Genomic DNA, 14,607 nt, shown 5'->3' with positions numbered 1-14,607 from the left:
TTTGAGACGCTTGTACCAGAAGTTCCTTGGCAACCAAAAACTCTTGGATGCTGCGAGGAAAGAGCAGAATTATTGCAGATAGACATTAAACTATCCATTTACGTGATCTATATACAGCTTTATTTATTTGTTACATTAAGTTAAGACTGCACTTTGCAAGGTATTGTTCTCACATGTCAGTTGTCAGTTTTTAAAACAGATGTTTTGTTGTGATAAAGTACAAATGCTGTAATGACATTTTTTTTTACATCATGATGTTAGGGCTGCAACTAACGGTCATTTTCACAATCTTCTCATCTGTTGATTATATTCTCGATTAATCGAGCACTTAAAATACCAAAAAAATGTTGATCTGTGTTTCCCAAATGTGGAAATGATGATGTTCTCAAATGTATTGTTTTGTCCGCAAACCAAAATGATTCAGTTTTAATGATTTCTTTGTTATATGGAGCAAACAAAGCAAGGAAATATTCACATTTAAGAAGATGAAAAACAGAAAAAAATTGTTTGAATTGTTAATATAAAATATAAATAATATAAAATACTCTGATTAATAAACCGATTATTTAGTCATTGAATAATCCTTGCAGCCTTACATAATATATCTAGAATTATCCTGAAGTGAACAGAGTTTCTCTGAATCACTGTCATCAAACTATCGTTATCATGGTATTGAAGTATAGTTGCGTGTCCTTCTTGTTGGTGCTATGGACATGGCCGCCCTATCTTGTGTGCTCATCAGCAGCCTCTAGCACTGTTGGCGTGATAACAGCAGCGTGTGAGTTAATCAGTCATCTCGGGGCCAATCAGGATGACGTGTCACGCAGATGGTGATGATATTTCTTTAATAGTATCAAACAGGGGTGAGACTGTCATCTGTCGAGGACGAGGGTCAGATCTCAGAGAAACAGAGCCAGATACATCATGTACACTATTTGGTCCAAATCATCACTCACATGCATATTGAAGCCTGTTGATTTCAGAAAACGTTTTGGGGAAATTGCCAGTAATCTTTTTAATGGATCTACGTAGTCATCTGAACATCTGTTTGAAGTTGTACAAATAGTTTCCCCATCATTAAAAACTGGTTTTCAGGATAATCAGAACAGATTCTCACTCAAATATATAATAAGAGACCTTTGTATCAATAAAGAGAACATTTTGTAAATGTATGCATCAGTGTAACGATAAGAAGACAAAAGTGATCAAACAGTGGAACAGATTCGAGGTCTGCATTTACATTTGGATTAGAATGAGGACAAAATAGTCCTCTGCCTCTGAGCTGAGTAAATTTACCTCACAACTGAACCTGGAAGTGTTATAAAATCCTTCCATGGTGATGATGGGTTATAATCTATGTGAAGAGGAAATCTCCTTTTGAATGACATTCTCAGCTCGCTCGACAAGTGCTTTGGGAAATGACACACATCACACTGCTGTGTAATGGAATCATTGTGGGATACAAATAACCCTGTCATTTCGGAGGTGTGTTTTTTGACAAAACATAAATAAATAATACAAGGGAAGGTGTGGTGACACTGTATTTTATAGTTTTTATTTTATTTTATTCCTCTAGGTCTGTTCAGCACTGTATTTAAAAACTCCTCTACTGTCTTCACTCATGTCTGTTGGTCTGAGCATCAGCTGCTGTAGTTTGTTTTTTTAATAACAAGACATTACTTGTCCTCATCCACCTTCTCCAGGTGAGATTCACTCCCAACTATGGGAGAATGCACATTTTCATGTGTCTCAGATCCGACTGTCGGTGGGTGAGCAGATGCTTTGAGGATGTGGCGAAGAGTTGAGAGGAACCAGCATCTTGCTGCCTGCAGCTCTGCCTCTAACTCACAGTGACTACCTGCTGCCACACAGACACAGACACAGACACACACTGACAGCAAAGGCCTCTCAAAGTGCGTCGTTTTCAAGTATACAGCCACAACTGTCACCTGCATGGCAGGTTATTTGCTCCCTTCAAATGAAACCAGAAATAACTGCTAGGAATTATATTTGATATTATCTCAAGCCCTCTCACTACAGGATAATTTGGCCAGATAATCTGCACAAATCAGTCTAAAATCACCCAAGACACCCACTATTGTCGTAAGGGCCAGATTATCGTCACAACATTAATGATGTTTCCCGTAACCTCTGTTGCATTCACTTGTCATTTTGCCGTGGCACTTTTTTGACTAATGACTTAATGAGTGTAGGTTTACTTATAAATAAATGTATCCCACTGTTATTTTTAGATCATTTAAAGATCAAACATATCATGACAGACGTGGACGCACTGCAGCGCAACTTTTAGGTGGTAAACAGCCACATTTGCATTTCAGTGGTTTGAATCAAGTGTAAAAGAGGTCTTTGCTCAGTGACAGCCTTGTACTTCACTTCATGCTTTATTCCACAAAGACCTTCTCTGATTTAGAATTTCATCAAATCATGGCTGAGTTGAGGGACTTTTTTTAATCCCCTCTTCAATAGACTCTGACTTTGCTTTGCCCTCGTGATGAGAAATCCTTCAGCAGTGTTCACAGGTGAGGGATGATGGAACCTGTTGATTCAACTTTTGCATTGACTCTGGCGTGTTCTCAAGTGCGTATTATCCTTTCCTTTCACAACACCTGCAAAGAGTTAATGACATTTCTTTACCCTAAGTATTGAAATCAAAATAGGACACATTTTAGTGGATCATTTTTTATATGGACTTTTTATTACTGAAGTTTGAACCCTTTCAAGGATTTTACGTGCAAAGAAATAGTGAATAAAGAATGCATGTACTGTGCAGAGTTGAATAAACAATATGAAATGTAGAAATAAAATCCTGTATATGTTAAATCTCTTACAGTAAAAATGATTTTGGTCCCGGAGAATAAGCCTCTTCGTGTGGCTGTTGTAGGTGGAGCACACTGCTGCAAGCATAACCAAGGTATAACAATAATAATAATAAATAATAATAACCATTTGTCACATTAGACAAACAAAAGTGTAGCTCACAGCTTAGTTTGTAACTGTTGGTCATTTTAAAAGACTCGAACAATAAGAGACACCTGAAAATAATACTTTAAATGAAACAAATAACATTTGTCAACCTTTTTGTGCATTTTTTCCGTGTGAAGACATTGAGACAGTGATTTTGAGCCTGAACCTGCATATCTTTGCTTTTGAGTCCTTTCCCTGTGACTAGTGTGATAAAACAGAACATGTTGGGCACTGACACAGGAAAATTAGAAATCTGATACATAAAGACGACGCAAGATTTCTGATCGTTTCAGCTCCTTAAATGTGAATATTTTTATGTGTTTCTTTGCTCCATAAAACAAAGAAATCATTAAAAGTGAATCATTTTGGTTTGTGGACAAAACAAGACGTTTGAGAACATCATCATTTTTCACTGATCAACTTTTTTAAGGTTTCTGACATTTCATGGACCAAACGATTACTCGATTAATCAAGAAAATAATCGACAGATTAATAGTTGCAGCTCTATCACAAATGAACTTGAATCTACTGTTTCTTCTTTCTTGTTTCGTGTCATACCCGGCAAAGCTCGGACTTCTCATTGGAAAAAAAACCCAGTCTCTCATTTGTAAATCTCCTCTTGGCTTCTTGGCTTCAGCAGTGAAGTACATCACCTACCTGCAATATTTATATACCATAATATGAATTAGTGATGAAAAAGATGAAAATTTCAGAAGGGACTTTAAACTAGAAATCTGTTCTTGCGATTCTGATACATATTATGATAAAAGGCCGGATGTGCCTGGTTTTCAGTTCTTTGAGTCCATACACAATCACCTGCTGCCTCCAGTGTGTGGAGACTGGCTCTCACTGACAGGGAGTTAAAAAAAATGACCCGAGGCTCGTCCCTCTGACCAGCCTCTGTCCAGCGTGTCGCTCCTCTGTCTCCTCTGTCACTACTCGCGTGGATTTTTTTATTCTTCCTTTTTCTGCCTCAACATTTGCTACAAAAAGCTGTGTAACTTTGACAGCTGCCCACTCACTCACACACTTTGACAGACACGTCATCCTGCAGACATTCTATCCACATTTTGACGTTTGTGCTGTGACTGAGACTTTTCTAAGACAAGTCATAGTTTCTGCCAGTCTGCTGAGGTCTGCAATGTCATAATTCACCCATGTCCGTGACAGTGCACATGGACCATCCACAGACCACTGAGTGCAGCGCAAAGGTTGATGACCTAGTGGACTTGTGACATGTTGTGCTCCATGTAGGAAAATATATAGAGCTCCGGATATCAATTTCTTTACACCGCCATGCAAAGATGAATGGCACCAGTGATGGTTTTAAGTTGTCAGGCTTCACTGTGCAATTTAAATCCTCATAGATTGAACAATATATCACAAAACATGACAGACTGAATATATCTGACCTTTATAATTACCCAGCAGCCTTTTTCACAAGTATGGAAAAAGCCGAGCGGACATTATTTCTAAACTAGTAAGCATTAGATTCTGCACGTGATATGTAGTGTTCACTGCAAAAGCTGAATTTATTGCCTATGGTTTCCCATCAAGGTAACTTTAGTTATACTCAAAGGTAGTTTTGGTTCACAGTGAAGTGAACATGCATACCACACTTGACGCACATGGCGATAAAGATGACAACAGTGCTTCATACTGGTTAGTCAGTTAGTTAGTTAATTGTCGCCTTGGGGAAATGTGTTTTCACAGTTTCTGTACATTTGCATGTCTCTCTTTGCAAAACTCACAGCAGAAAAACATATAGGACATGAAGGCGTCGATGGCGGGAGGTATTAGGCTTCATTGCATTTCATACTCCTCCTTCGTGATGGTTGGAGTTGGGAAATGATGATTGAGTGGGTGTGTGGTGTCCTGTGATATTGCATGTGCGATGATGCGTATGACAGCCTTGCTGTTTTGTTTTTGCAGGTTTGGAGTTTCAAGATCAAAATAGAGTTAGATAGACAAATGCTGAGTTTGGTTGATCATCTTCTGTGCTTTAAGCATGTGTAATGGCAGTAAATACCACCACCGGTAAAATGCTCTCCCCTTTGCTTGTCTCGACTGTTTTGCCATCCCATGGCACAGCAGCTATCTTTATTTTTAATGAATACAGCCAGCAGAGAGGTGAGTTGCCTGATAGGTATGTTACCTGGTAGCTGTTGCATGACAGACTTGCATGACTTCAGCTACTGGAGGTCTATAAGACTGGAATAGAATCCAGTGAGATCAGATCCACACGCATGGCAAGCCAGAAAAATTCCAATCCTTGTTTTAAAATGACAACTCTGCAGGCAAAGAATGCAGAAAATATGGATGATATTCTTTATCACATTCTTTATACAGTCATCAGGGGAACCAGTGAGTCCACTGATTACAAAACAAGTTTCTTTGTATCGTCCATGAGGAAAAAGATAATAAATCTCACTTGACGTCAGTTAACATTTTCCTGAAGAGTTTATTATCTCTCAGTTGCTAATTTTAGGCCTTCTTCAATACAGCAGGCCATCCATTTTGTGAATTACAGTAAAGTAGATGATAAAGCAGGGTATACTATAGTGTGATTAACAACAGATGTCACACACACATGACCTGTCTGTCCTCATGTTCTCAGTGAGATCCACCACGCGCTTCCTTCACCTCCACCGTCTCATCCAAATCTGGTCTCATCTAGTCTAAATAATCTGAATGGCACTGGCCATCTTCACAGTCTATGTACACTGAAGGTACAAACCAGGTTCAAGGTCCAGTGTGTAAGAAATAGTGACCTCTAATGGTAACATTGAGTTTTGCTCCTCCACTCACTTTCCATGTGCAACGATGGTTTATTCAAATGTCAAACAATTATTTTATTGTAGTAATTATGGAGTAATTATACACTCATACAAACATGGATAGCATATAGAGCAGAAATGAATGTTTTGATTGTGTCTTGTGCTCATGCTCCAACACAAAAAAAGGAATCTTATCGCAGATCACATCACAGCTGCAATATAAATCATCCCAAATACACACTTTTTAGTTTCAAATGTTATAAATGACGCACACTGTTGTCACATGGTACCAGCTCCATCTCTAATCCCATAGGAGGACATAAAAGTGGGTGGACAACCTGGTAATATTTTGTCTTTCTCTGCCCCTACAGTGCTTTGTGGAGCCCCTCCCCCTGTGGATAATGCCTTTCTGATTGGCCGGAAGCGTTCCCATTATGACATCCACTCTGTGGTTCGCTACCAGTGTGCTGACGGCTTCCTGCAACGTCATGTGCCCACAGCCAAGTGTCGCGCCAATGGCAAGTGGGACCGACCCAAAATCATCTGCATAAAATGTGAGTTTCAACGCACGCAAGACTCCAAGCAGACATTAGCATTTTCTTGGTTTTTGCCTTCACGCTGCCTCAGCTCTGAGGCTGAACCTCCAGCATTAATTGCCCTCGGGAGCTGCTGTCACCATTCAGGCTTCTCATCTTTACTCTCATTATTAATAATTGCGAGCAAAAGACAAGTGTGGTTGCAGACTAAATGAAATCCCCTGGGCTTACTTAGAATTGGTACAGTCTCCTTTCAAGTGTTTGATGTTTGAGGTGGAATTTTTTAGACAAATCTCTTATTTGCAATTTTGAATTTGCAATCACTTAAACATCCATTGAATACAAAAGCTAAATGCTAGAAACTAAAAAAAAAAAAAAAAAGGCCAACCAAATCAAATATGACTTTTATACCCAATATTGTTTTTAATGCCTTTTGGCACATGGAACAAAACACTGTGGAAAATATTCTCATTATCACTTTTTATGCTCGTTACAGGGCCATTGCACAAGCTACGTCTTATTATAGTGTAGCATTTAAAATCAGCAATAACATCTTTTTTATTGTGCAACTGTCTTCAAACTAATCTCCTTTGAGCCTTAAAATAAATGGGGTTTTTTTGCTAAATGATTTTTAAAGGACCCACTCTGGTGATGACAGCATAGAGGTCAAAACTTTTCAGCATAATTTCTTGCTTCTTCAGAGATATGAAAGGTTGGTGAACATAAATATTCAACAAACTGGGCCTTATATTCATTTCACAAAGTGACAGTAATGATGAACCACTGAAATAATGTAGCTCCTGTTTAAAGTGATTAAGATTTCTTTGATTATGACCCTTTATCTTTGGAATATTTTTTGTGTGTGTGTGTGTGTAATGGCCTGGAGTTACAATGTAGTTATCATTCAATGCAGATGACAATTCTTTGTTGTCAAAATCCAGAAAGGGACAGAGCAGCCTAATTTGGCAGCAGGAACAAGCTCACACTGAGGCTGTGAGTGGGTGGTGAGCTAAGTGTGCGTCTGCCAAAAGCGCCCAGTCGAGTGATTGTGGGAACAGAATTAAAAAAAATGAAAATCTATCCACAGAGAACACGTGGTTTTCACCTTTCTCCTTTTTTTTGATATATTATATTTACCTTTCTGTGTGGAGTGTGTAAGTTGTAATCATTTCTGCATAGTTTTCTCCATCTCATTTTCCCCCCTACACCTTGACTTTATCCTAGTGGTTAAATCTACCTCTACAAAATAGGATGCTGCCAAGTACATGACACATCATTTGATATTCTCTAATGGCTTTTACAGCAGCAGACGCGACATGTTTTAGTCATAGACTATATGCCGTTGTTTAAAGAAAACAGTGTCAGCTGATATATCTCTCGTGTGAGCTGTAGGTGTTAATATGCTCTTGTCTGAGACATGTCAGAAAATGCATGTACCTGGTCACACCTGGGAATACTGGTGGACCAGTTTATGGTGAGTTTATTGATCCCACTCAGAGAGAATTCAGAGGTCAGACAAGTGATAGATTTCAAAATAATAGAACAAGCTATAAAGATAGAGTATAAAGTAAAGCAAAAAAAAAAAGTGCAACCAATGTTTGAAAATCTGAGAATATCTCATAACTCACCGTTTAGATTGTGCCCTTAATGTGCCAAAAAGTCACTTCCACAGAAGCTCAGCTTCCCTGTGAGTCAATGGAGCAGTGGGCAGGGCAGACACTGACCTTCTGCATGATAACTGGAGGAACTGTCTTAAAGGCGGAACCAGTTTTTGATTGACAGTGTAGCAGAAATATACACGTTAGTAGAACTTGTGTAAGAATTTATGTATTAATAACTGGGCCTGGAATGACCTTCCTCTGTTGTATTAACAATTTAAATAGTTAATACACAATTTTAACATACAGTAAATTGTAAATAACTGCCAGATATTGAAGGTTATTCTCTAAAACTGGGTAAAAGCACTTATTCACAGGGCATTTTCTGGTTAAAATAAGTAAAACAAAAAAAAGGCCAGACGGACATTTTGAGGTTTAGGTGTTAAAGGGTTAAAGACCAGTCCAGTCGATGACCTGTCCTTGGTTGACCCCTGCTTCTCACTCAGCATCAATCAGGAATCGGCTCCTGCTCTCTGAGACCCTCAGAGGAAAGGCAGTACAGATAATGGGTGAATAATTCAATTGCTTGCCCTTTTGTTTATTTCACTGACTTGTTTTATGCTCTGTCTGCACCACCAGCCCGGCGAGCCCACCGTTCCCGGCGCCACCACCACAAGGGAAGGAGGGAGCGCAGGAAGCACAAGAGACACGGCCACAGGGAGGGAGGCCACCACGGAGGAGAGCCAGGTCACGGCCACAACCACGTCCACTTCTGAACCAAAAAAAATAAATGTCCTCTGTCCTTTTGTCCTCTGCTGCCAACTGCAATCTGCCTGTCTCCCTGTCCCCCGCTCAACCCTCAAACACTACTTCATGACCTCACAGCTCAAAACTCTCTACCCAAACCCCCCCCCCCACCCCCGTCCTCTGTCCCTGCACTGTCCTACGTTTAGCTCCAACCTTGACTGTCTGAGTCAGCCTGTACCATAGTCAAGTCTGAGGCCTGTCCAAGTCCAGCCTTCACTGGGACAGAAACAACTCCCTTTATACTCTTTTTACTTTCTTCTCTCATTTTTACTTTCTTGTCTTGACCTGTCTGTCGCGCACACACCACCTCTTATTTGACCCACTTTCTCTGCTTTTCAAGATCAACAATGACCTGAAATGTGGAGCTACCTGTTTTTGAGGAGAAATCAAAATCCACAGCGAACAGTCTTCAGAGAGAAGTGGTTTAGTACAAACTGTAAATAGGGACAACATCACTGAAATCATATCAAATTCAAAAATATCAGATTGTTGATTTTGAGCCTTTTGTCTGTTGGATATGTTATTTTTTACAAATGGTGTTTATTTCTGGACTCTGCTGCTTATGTTTTTTGCTCTTTGTGAGACATTCTACTTCTAAACCATGAAGTTTTAAAATAGATTGAACTGATTTCAATTGAATCAGAGGCAGTTGTAATTGAATTATTTGATTGTTATTGTTGTATTTTACTGTCAGTGTAACACAGTTTTTTTAGATCAGATGCTAAAACCCCAGAGGAAAATGGAAAACACCATCAACATCACATCTAAAGTCCATTTCATCACATTACATTGCAAATCAGTCACTTTTCAGAATTGTAGAACAGTCTCAAGCATTTCAGACGACTGTTGTCCATGGTTAATCAGAACATTAGATTTGAGTTTGTCTCAGCGCAGCATTTCCACATTTACTTTGCCTTTCTCATCATTTATGATGCTATTGTTCCATTTATACATCGGTTTCTCCTTTATGTTGGAGTTTTGCTACTTTAATCTGATAAGAATGTGAGAGATATAGAGAGATTTTCCTTATACAGTGGCAAGTCCACATGTAGAGTCTGGGTATCATTCATTTGATTCTGTTTGCCCCTTAAACAAGTTAGTTTCTGCAGACAGGTTAAGAAACCCTGTTTTTTAGCCTACAACAATCAAATATGATCAACTTGTTGAAACTTTCTTTTAGCTTAGTTTTGGTCTCCACCAACCTGTTGCTACAGCTGCGAATCATGATAGTAAAAGTATAACGTGGTCCAAAAAACAAACCATGAATCAGAAAAAGTTTCAGTATCTGTGTTTATATGGGCACCTATAATCTGAATAATGAATTTATTTATTCTTATTCTTTTACATTAGTTGCTAAATGAGCTTTTTTTCATTCCTACTTGTTGCATGGCATAGTTTGATAGTTATTCACATCTACTGCCATGGACATTTCTATTGGACAGGGTTTCTCAGTCTTGGTCCTGGTCCCTTCTCCAACACACCTGATTCAAATGAATGGGTCGTTGTTCGTTATCAGGCTTTTGCAGAGCTTGCAAACTGGTTGACCATTTGAATCAGGGGAAACATCTTAAACACGCAGGGCAGTGGATCCCCAGAAACACTGCAGTATTCTGTATTAGTTTCTATCCTGAGTATGGCTTTATCTGGGTTATAGTAATAGATTTAATCTGTCTTAATCTGTCCTATGTCAGCTGTTATTTGCACCAGCAGCTCCGTGCCGCTCATGTGGAGGATAAAGCTGTAGACTATGGATGGATGGATATTGCTGTCCAGGTAAACAAAGTCACTGGGTTGGGTGTGACTGCACAGTTGGGTGCTAAATCTTTCTGTGCTGTCGCCGCACAACTAGCAGAGACTAATGCTGTTCACTGCTTTTATTATGAATCGCAGGTGTTGTGCACACAGGGTACGATGATAAATATGAGTCAGAAGAAATGGAGATGGTGATATATCTCTCATCTCAGTATGTCTCTGCGAGTCTGTGTGTGTGTTTATGAATGAGGGTGTAATAGTGAATGGGGTCTCGCAGGATGATCGTAGAGAGGGGGGGCAAGGATTAAGGTTTCCCCATTTCTGGGTCAGGCCAAGTCTGGCATTACTCTCAGCGCTTCACACCTGTGCTTGCTTCCGCTGTGTGTCCTGCTTTAAAAACATGATAGACACAAGCAGAACAAGCACTTTGCTCTGCTTTTTCCTTCCACTTTACTGCCAGGTTAAATTGCTTTTTTTTTTAAAGCCAGCACTTGAGTTGGGAGCTTCTGGGATTATATGCCAAACATTGGCTCAGCCACTTTTATTCTTTATGATTCTCCAGCTTGTTCTGCTTCTTCCTTTCACCACCTCTTTTAATGCTTTTTCTTTATCTTCCTCACTCAATTTTCTTTTTACTGTCACTGTCTTTTTACAACAGAAACACAGTGAAAGATAAGTTCAGCTGAATTAACTTTAACAAGCTCTTTACTGCTAAAAGAATATGCTGAGTGTTTTATAAAGCCACACGAGGAGCAAAAAATCAATCCTAGCCCCATTAATTCTCTGCCTTTGTTTGTCTCCTCTCACCTTGTCAGTGACAGGACTCCTGTGCATGGAGAGGAATAGTGATCCCAACACCTCTGTATCAGTTTAATTAATCTACCGCATGCCTAATGAACAAGTTACCTTATCTTCAGAACCACAGAGTTGGGATGACAAGGGAACAGTTAGGTTGACGGACACTCAGAGGAGTGTGTAGTGTGATGGACAGGAGGCCCGGAGAGCTGTCACAGCCGTCAAACCCCCGGCGCTTCATCAGGCTGCTCTGGGCTTCTTTTTTGGGGTGGGTGGATTGGATTGACCACAGGTGGATGTATGAAAGGGCAGACAGAAGCGCCTCTTGATGCCCCAAGACAGTGTAATTACAGTTGTGTAGAAGCTCAGCTCTATCACAAACTTTCTAAAAAAAAATGATGTTAGAGGGAAGTAAAATCAGGCAAGAAAAGAGATAAACTGAGAAAAAACAAACAACTTTTTTAAATGAATGATTCATTTGCGCTTCTATAGCTTGTCTTATGTTCATGTTTTCTTACCCCTGTAGATACATTTAGTGTCTATCATTGACGTACTACACCCCTGTGTGAATCATTCATTCTTTAACAGACACCTTTAGTGTCCCTGGTGGTCCCGGGTGGTATTGTTTTGTGGTCACTTTGAAGAGATATCTGAAGTGGGGTTTTTTGCTGTGATTTTGTTCCTCCATCAACAAGATATGTTTCCTTTTACGAGTTGTTTTTGTCAATTTGCCTGTTCCACTATCTGTCACTTCCATCACTGGGGATACATACTGACAGAAGGATAACACTTCTGGTTTTATATAAAATAAAAAACATCCTGGCCAACAGAATAACATAGTGAAATCAAGGCTTATAGGGGACCAATAAAAATATGTATGATGTTTTTTATCTTTCACTCTTACTCTGCATCAATCATTTTCAGCATCCTAATGACAAGTTCATGCCAAAAAATGTCCATTTCCACTTTAATGAGTTTGTTTCCATGTCATTTTGTTTATTTAACAAAGATAAATACACATTTCATGAACAGATCTGTTTAGTTTGTATTGCCTCCAGGGCTATATTTGTATTTTGTGCTTATTTATGACAAAATGCATCTCTCACTTCAACTATTATATGCATGAGAACCTTTACATTTCAATTGAAATCCTCTTGTTGGTTCACCAGTTGAAGCTCTGATAGTTATGAGTCTTGATTTCACTTATGTCATTTTCACACCTAATAGTCCGCTGGAACTTGGTAAGACTGGGGATTCGGTTCAGTTTGGGCTTGTAACATTCAGCCGGTCTGAGTTTGCTTTCTCACTTTCGCACTTTAGTGAAACAAACCGAATCTGCCTCGACCGGTTGGGGTGAAAGGACAAATGGGGGGGCAGAGGAGAGTTGGGGGACAGAAAGGGGGGAGAGACAGGACAAGAGGGAGGTGAGGTAGAGACAGAAGCAGATATACAACAATTATATCAAGTCATAAGTTTAGACAGGACAGTTCTGAATTAGTGATGACATGTTTATAGAACTACAATGTCATTTATATAAGCAGCAGCAGCAGAGATTGTTGATAAAGAATTAAACTGATATCAACTTTAATTATAGCATAATAATATGATATTAATGATAATGATCATAATAATAATAATAGCCTCAAAACTGGATCTGGATCCTGCAGCCTGTAAGATAAGGACAGAGAGAGAGTGAACAGGAAAGAAAGACACAAACTAGGGAGAGAAAGAACAAGGTTAATGACATGTAATAAAGTCATATTCATACCCATTAGTGTGAGAGAGTGAGTGTGAGTGAGTGCAACACAGGAATTCCTCCAGCAGTCTAGGTGCACATTCACGTCTCCCCAAACGAACCAGACTGTGAGCAAACGAACTAGGGTTCGATTAAGAAGGTCTGCTGTGAATGCACCTTTAATCTGAGCGTCACAACTGAGGTGAGAGCAGCAGGCAGCAGACCTCTTCACTCTTCTGATCTTTCTTGTAACCCAGCCAGAGATTCTTTTCACTCACAGTTTCAATTTTGAGTTTAGCCGAGACGAGATTAGAGCACGGCCACATCTCTGTGTTTGAGTCGCTCAGGTGGGAGCACAACTTGGTTTAATTTGTTGTACAGTATTTATTGTCAGGGAGTGTGTGTCTGGTTGAATCAGTGTGGCAGAACTGGCGTGAACCAGTCAGAGGGAATTGAGTTTGGATCTTGCCTGTGCCTCAGCTCACAAAAAACAGTGTGAATGAGAGAAAGAGAGAGAATGGACTAAAACGATAGAACTCACATGTGTCCAAGCATGAATTTAAATATAACAAAGGCAATGAAACAAATTCCTTTGTTAGAATATCGACTTTACAAATTAGGCAATTAATGCTTGTTGTTGTTGTGCATGTCCAGGGTTGTGTTGAAGTCGAGGGTAAAGGGAATCTATCAGCTGAAATTAAATTATAATAATGTTATTTTGGTGTATAATCAGCAGGAGCTAAAGAGCGGATCACATCGACGCATTGTTAGAAAGATGTCGATAGCAAAGCCCTCGTTTTCAGTTTTCATGGGCCCCATGATCTTCTCTTGTGGAGTCACAGCAGCTGTCAATGTCGCACTTAAAATGCAAAGTCAAGATCTGCTGTGTCTGTCAGATCAAACTCTCACAACTGTCCTTTGTTACCCCATGAAATCCTTATATCTTCATGAAGAGGGAGTCCTCTTTAATGGACTCTGCCATGTTTATTTTACGATAGCTCAGAGTGAACAAAGAGATCACTGACTTGAGAGAGCGACTTTCACACGTTTACAAGATACATTCACCCATACATTTGTGAAAGGGTGCAACATGGAACTCTACTGCAAAAAGTCACTGAGTCCTACAAACTGAACCTTTAAATATTGAAGAGATGGCGACAGGTGTGGTATGAAACTCAAACCCTGAGGTTCGACTTTCGTTTTGTGTTTGAAACAGCTGCGATCTGATCTGTTCTTGAACAAAACATAAAACTAAAGAAGCAGCAGGGTCCAGCCAGTTAGTCCAGTAGTATAAAGCATAAATAAAGATTTTGGAAAGGGAAAACATTAGTAATAAAAGTCAGTTTTATTTGTATGGTGCCATGTATGGATGTAGAGATGTGGTGGCACAATATGACAGCCTTCATAAAGCAAGGCCCTTGCCAAAGGGATTTACTTTACAAAAAAAATGATTTCATTATTGACTTATACAAGCATATTTATGGGTCGTATATTACCTTATAAGACCTTACAAACAGAGAACACTCTTAATACAGCGCCTTGTCCACAGCTGTCATGTTAACAGGCCTGCGTTGGGCTTAGTCATCAGTTAAGGTGTGATTTGTGTTAGTCAACCAATTAAT

At 39.5% G+C, this 14,607-nt stretch overlaps 1 protein-coding gene across 1 annotated transcript in view; it reads left to right on the top strand.

Annotated features, from left to right (window-relative positions):
* ncanb (neurocan b) overlaps window positions 1-14,206 on the top strand; it is a 146,366-nt gene extending 132,160 nt beyond the window's left edge. The window contains exons 15-16 of the mRNA XM_058638222.1: window positions 6,134-6,316; window positions 8,536-14,206. Of these exons, the coding sequence (XP_058494205.1) occupies window positions 6,134-6,316; window positions 8,536-8,672 (320 nt within the window). The 3' untranslated portion in view covers window positions 8,673-14,206. The remainder of the gene's footprint in view (window positions 1-6,133; window positions 6,317-8,535) is intronic.
* The last annotated feature ends 401 nt before the right edge of the window (window positions 14,207-14,607 follow it).

Source organism: Solea solea, chromosome 9 (assembly GCF_958295425.1).
Source record: "Solea solea chromosome 9, fSolSol10.1, whole genome shotgun sequence".
NCBI lineage: Eukaryota > Metazoa > Chordata > Actinopteri > Pleuronectiformes > Soleidae > Solea > Solea solea.
Note: the sequence above shows the minus strand (reverse complement) of the source record. Positions and strands in the feature narration are given on the sequence as shown.